Source organism: Lactuca serriola, chromosome 2 (genome assembly GCF_051521515.1).
Source record: "Lactuca serriola cultivar US96UC23 chromosome 2, Lser_US96UC23_V15, whole genome shotgun sequence".
Classification (NCBI taxonomy): Eukaryota; Viridiplantae; Streptophyta; class Magnoliopsida; order Asterales; family Asteraceae; genus Lactuca; species Lactuca serriola.
The window spans coordinates 30,390,924-30,397,045 of record NC_136409.1 but is presented as its reverse complement, the minus strand read 5'-3'; the positions used below and the strand labels follow the sequence as shown (position 1 = coordinate 30,397,045).

The window sequence follows — 6,122 nt, the reverse complement described above, 5'->3', positions numbered from 1 at the left end:
TGCATGGATATGCTTAAACATCAATCAACCATGAACCAACTGGAGAAATCACTTCATACTGGTCTGATTATAGCTTTTTTGTTGCAAATTAAAAGCCTAAACTTTCTAGGTAACAAAATCAGAAATTTTGTTGCAAATTGAAAGCCTAAAATTTCTGGTCTGCAAAGAGACGACATCTCCTTCCGATTGTAAAATCGGTTCTCAATCAAACTACCATTTCCACTTCTCTCCTAGTTCTATCTATAAGAAAATGTAGATAAAATGGTGCACCGATTCAATTTTCTTAATCTTCTAGAATTGAGAGAGAAAGGGGGTAGGGGAGACCGAGATCAAGATCAAAGTTTCAGTAAGCTTGATAATCAGAATCTTTGCCTGATTGTCTTCGCATCAAACTCACTCACACACATACTTGAGTCGTAGGTTTTGGGTGTACCATATGAGTTTGAGATATTTGGTTTTAATTTTTGATGCATAATCGATTTGCCTAGTGGGTTCATCCCAATGACATGATTTTGAAGTGTGTGAGTTAATCTATGTTGTATGAATCGAGTGTTTGAGAAGTGAGAAATCAGATTTATGATGATAGGAACGATTTTTTCAAAAATGAAATCAGATGCTTGTTGTTGATAGACATGATTCTAGATATCTTTTTGGTTTTAGTTTGATTCTTTCTTGAAGACCGAAAGATAAAAGGGGTGAATACTTCTTACTTGATTTTTAATTTCTTGTTTTGTGAAAAGAGAGAGAGAGAGAGAGAGAGAGAGAGAGAGAGAGAGAGAGAGAGAGAGAGAGAGAGAGAGAGAGAGAGAGAGAGAGAGAGAGAGAGAGAGAGAGAGACCTTTTATTTTTTAATTATTAAAATGAATAATAATTATTAAAACTTAAAAAAAATGAATTTAGAAATAGAAAATAAATGCCCAAGGGTATTAAAGTCATTTCAGTTTACCGAATGACCAAATCCGTAACCAAACTAGCTCAAAAGGACTACGAAGCCAAAAAAATCTGAATTTGGACTAAAACCCTAAAAAAATTCATACCACATGGACATTTTATCAATTTTGTCAATTTATAATTCTTACAAAACTTTTAAATTGTAATATAAGTACCCTTATTTCTACATATATGAGCAAAGTTTAGAATTTATTTGATACATCCAAAAAGATATTTTACATGAAATGAATCCCGTAAATCAAGGCATTAAAAAGTTACCAGACAGTTTTGGAAGATAGAAAAAACACAAACATTTCCCAAACTTACCGACCACAAAACCCTTATAGATGGATGTTACGCGGCTTTACGCCAATTTCTAGAGAGAGAAAACGTTAGATTTTAGAGAGAGAAACAGAAAGACGATGTCGATGAAGGGTTCCAAACGGCCGATCCAGGTGGTCCGGACATGGGTACGGAGGCAACCGCCCAAGGTGAAGGTGTTCCTGGCGTTTATCTGCGCCATCGCCGCCCTCGTCTTTATCCGTATGGTGGTTTACGATCACGATAGCCTCTTCATTGCCGCCGAGGCTGTCCATGCTCTCGGAATCTCTGTTCTTATTTATAAACTCGCCACCGAGAAAACCTGCGCCGGTAAAATCATGCATTCGCCCAATTTTGCTTCCTCTGCCGTTATAATTTCTCAATTTCCCCTTTTGCATGCATCACTGCTCCAATCGGTTTGTTGACGGCGATCAGTTTATGCAAATTATCGTTTTTTGTTTCGTTGAATGTGTTGTTTTTGGATTCTCATTGAAGGTTTTGTCAAAATTGAACTGAATCAATAAAAATTGTCAAAATTGCATGTCGAAATTTTACTGTATACATGTGATTTCTACTCATTTCTTCCCGAAAGAGCTGCGCTTCGATGTTGTAAAGTTCAAATGGGTTTAATACATACGTCCAGGCGTTTAAATCTCTAACCTAATACTCTCGAAAAACAGATTAAACTGGAATTCAGTCAACTATTTCACCACCTACAATGTTAAATCTGTACAATTTTTTTTTTCTTTTGGCCAAAAGTTTAGATTCCACAAAAATTGTCGCATTGCAAATGACCATGGCTGATTTCTAACGATCGAAACTCATTTTCTTTCAATGAATTTTTTAATCTAATACTATTTCGAAGAATTTACTTTCTTTAATTGATTATCTTTGTGGTATGCTTGATTATTTGATTGGTTGAGGATTATCGTCTGATTTTCATCAAATTTCAATCAAGAATATCTAATCGCTACTCTTAATTGGTGATTCATTTCAGGTCTTTCACTAAAATCACAAGAACTCACAGCAATCTTCTTAGGTTCTAGACTCTACTGCAGTTTTGTAATGGAATATGATGTGCACACTTTGCTAGATTTGGCTACATTAGCAACCACCATTTGGGTTGTCTATATGATGCGTTTTAACCTAAATGCAAGTTACATGCATGAAAAAGACAACGCCCCAAATTATTATATTGTAAGTTATCGCAAATCTCAAAAAGACACTATTGATTAATTAATTAATACTAATACTAATTAAATTGTTTATATTTGATGATTTGAATGTAGGTGATTCCTTGTGCTATATTGTCTTTAGTGATTCATCCTACAACACAACATCACATTATAAACAGGATTCTTTGGGCATTTTGTGTTTATCTTGAAGCTGTTTCAGTGCTTCCACAACTTCGTGTTATGCAGAATACCAAGGTCTGTAATTTAATTAATATTTTCATATTTTATAGGGTTAATATTTTCATTTTTCCCAATTTGGTCCTTTTAGTCATTTTTTCCAAATAATTGTAAAATGTGAGTTTTTTTTTTTTTTTTGAGAAAAAGTAAAAAAGTCGAGGGTTTATTTGGAAGCATTTAGAAGGTTGAAGGTTCTTTTTGAAAAAAAATACAAAGTTAAGGGCTTTTTTGGAAAAAATAAAAAAATACAAGGTTTTTTTCAAGCAAACAATAAATTTGAAGTTTAATCAGAAAAAACACAAAATATAAGGGGTTTTTTTTTTTTTTTTTTTTTTTTTTTTTTTTAAAGATTAACCCTAAATTATAAATATGCTATGAAACTTGTGTATGTGGGCCCAGTTTGTTTTATATATCCTCATTAATTGGTGCTTAAAAAAATTAAATTATAAATCCTCTCACTCTATTTTCTTTTTTTAGATTGTTGAACCTTTCACAGCACATTATGTGTTTGCTTTAGGAGTTGCAAGGTTTCTAAGTTGTGCACATTGGATTCTCCAGGTATATTAATTAATTAATATCCATAAAAATTTCTGCATTTTTAAATACATTATGCACCCAAAAAGAGTTTTCTGTGTGTTTATTTTCATGGAAGATGTGTTTTTTGCAACTTTAATGGATGCTTGGTATAATGGAATAAGAGGAAGGAATTGAAAGGTTTATTCTACTCGAGTGAAAAAAAAAGTCTTTTGTTTTTTCTTATGGACTAGAATGAAACATTCTTGAATGAATCAGATTCCTTCCATTTTGTTTCATTCCATCATGGAATAAGTTAAAAAATTGAGTAAGTTACATGAATGGTCCCTATGGTTTGGGGTAATTTGCACATTTGGTCCCTAATTTATTTTTTTTTAACTCGGAACGTCCCTAATGTTTGTTTTTGTTACATGCTTGGTCTCCGTCTTACCTAAAAAGACTATGTTGCCCTTGATTTTTTAATTTTTTAAATAAACACACCCCAACCCCATCCCCTCACCTTACCTTACCTACCCCACTATTTTTCCCTATTTAAATAATAGTCTTTTTATGTAAGACAGGGACCAAACACGTAACAAAAACAAACATCAAGGACCAAACGCGTAACAAAAACAAACAGTAGGGACCTTCCGAGTTTAAAAAAAAAATAAGTTAGGGACCAAGCGTGCAAATTACCCCAAACAATAGGGACCATTCGTGTCATTTTTACTCTAAAAAATTGCAATATAACCTATTCTTATATATATTTAGTCATAATCTTATTTGGGTTTAATGAACTTGTATTATGTTTAATTTATTATTATTGTAAATAAAAATTTCCTTAAGTATACTAAATTATATTTAAATTTAAATAATCTATAGAGTAGAGATAAAACTATTCATTGTTTTTGCATTTAAAATAAAAAACTCATGAAAATTTATTCCACTGCAACAAGCTTAGCCAATCATTATTGATCATATCCAAACATTCCATTGAAATAAATAAAAAAAAAAGTTTTTTATTTTCCAAATAAAATGGAATGAACAAACCATCCATGAAGGAATCAGATTCCTTCATGTACGGTCCATTCTATTCAACCAACTTTTTTCTGTTCGTTTCAACGGAATCAACCATTCCATTCCTTCTTTGATTTCACAATGGAATGACTGATTCCATTCCATCGAATGAAACAGGTGTTGGACACTAGAGGACGGTTGTTGACAGCTTTAGGATACGGATTATGGCCGTCAATGGTTCTCCTTTCTGAAATTGTCCAAACATTTATACTTGCCGATTTCTGCTATTACTATGTTCAAAGGTTTTCCATATTTTCTCCTTTCATTTTTTTTTTTAATTTACATTTTGTCACGATTTTGTTATATATATATATATATATATATATATATATATATATATATATATATATATATATATATATATATAAGATTTGGGTTAATCTCATAAAAGAACTTATATTTTGTGTTTTTTCCGGAGTAAACCTCATATTTATTTTTTGTCTGAAAAGAAACTTGTGTTTTTTTCATTTTTCAGAAAAAGCCCTGAAGTTAAAAAAAAAATTTCCGAAAAAAACCTCAACCTTTTAAATGCTTCCAAATAAAACCTGAACTTTTTTAGTTTTTCTCGAAAAAACCCTCACATTTTACAACTATTTTTGAAAAAAAATGACTAAAAGGGCCAAATCGGAAAAAATGAAAATATATAATGTCTCGTTCAGGCAAAAAAATGAAGTTGAGATTTAAGCAGGAAAAAACACAAAATATGAGGTCTTTTATGAGATTAACCAATTTTTTATTTACATTTTGTGACAACTTTATTTTATATATTTGGATTAATCTCATAAAAAACCTTATATTTTTTTGTTTTTTTTCCAGATTAGACCTCATTTTTATTTTTCTTCCGAAATAGATCTTGTATTTTTTTCATTTTTTCCGATAAAACCCTCAACTTTGTCTTTTTTTTTTTCCCGAAAAAACCCTCACATTTTAAAACTTTTTTTGGAAAAAAATGGTTAATCTTATAAAAGATCTTATACTGTGTTTTTTCATGATTAAACCTCAAATTTATTTTTTCCCTAAAAAAGACCTTGTATTTTTTTTAATTTATTTTTTTTCCCGATATGGTCCCTTTAGTCATTTTTTCTTAAAAAAAAAATTGTAAAACGTGAGGGTTTTTTCGAGAAAAACTTAAAAAGTTGAGGGGTTATTTGTAAGCATTTAGAAGGTCGAGGGTTTTTTTCGAAAAAAAATAAAAAGTCCTTTTCAAGCAACAATAAATTTGAGGTTTAATCATAAAAAAACACAAAATATAAGGTCCTTTTTAGATTAATCCAAAAAAAAAAACACAAAATATATTTTTCATTTTCTTTTTGTGTGCAGTGTTATGGGTGGGCAACTTGTGTTACGTCTTCCTTCTGGAGTAGTGTGAGTTGAAAGATGGCAAAGTTGATTTGACTAAAATGCCCTTATAACAGAGATAGTAAGCAACATCTTTTTTTTCTTCTTTTTTCTTTTTTACTTTTTTTTTTTTTTTTTTTTTTGCATGCATCTCCTTTAGGTTACCATAATGATCATTACCCCTATTAACTTATTGTAAAGTTTCTTTTTATTTATTTTAATTTGTAGAGTTTTGGGAGTTATAATTTCCTTGCAAAATCTTAATTGTTTATTTCTTCATATAATTGCATTGTTTTTTTTGGAAAGTTTATCCAATTATATTAAACTATTTTCTCTTGCTATAATTAGATTATGTCATCATAATGAGGAAAAAATTGAAAATGCTAAAATTGAGTAGATTTTTTCAATGTATAATTCGTGAATAAGAAAAAAGAAGTGAAAATACAAATCAATAATAAATAGAAATGAAAGTAAGAGGCTATTTCTTGCTTTTAGTTTTTCAGTTTTATTAATATAAAGAAAGAAGAAGAA

The 6,122-nt window shown here is 30.3% G+C and overlaps 1 protein-coding gene across 1 annotated transcript; it reads left to right on the top strand.

The window, feature by feature from the left end:
- Positions 1 to 1,246: 1,246 nt before the first annotated feature.
- LOC145086107 (uncharacterized) lies at positions 1,247 to 5,852 on the top strand. The gene is made up of 6 exons (XM_079023841.1): positions 1,247 to 1,581; positions 2,249 to 2,448; positions 2,541 to 2,681; positions 3,141 to 3,221; positions 4,371 to 4,495; positions 5,574 to 5,852. The coding sequence occupies exons 1-6, from the start codon at positions 1,353 to 1,355 to the stop codon at positions 5,620 to 5,622; spliced, it is 825 nt and encodes a 274-aa protein (XP_078879967.1). The 5' UTR covers positions 1,247 to 1,352; the 3' UTR covers positions 5,623 to 5,852.
- Positions 5,853 to 6,122: the final 270 nt, after the last annotated feature.

Coding starts and splice junctions, on each gene's coding strand:
- LOC145086107 (XM_079023841.1), top strand. CDS start 1,353: ATGTCGATGAAGGGTTCCAAACGGCCGATCCAGGTGGTCCGGACATGG. Junction 2,449..2,540: donor ACGCCCCAAATTATTATATT/GTAAGTTATCGC, acceptor ATTTGAATGTAG/GTGATTCCTTGTGCTATATT. Junction 4,496..5,573: donor TGCTATTACTATGTTCAAAG/GTTTTCCATATT, acceptor TTTTGTGTGCAG/TGTTATGGGTGGGCAACTTG.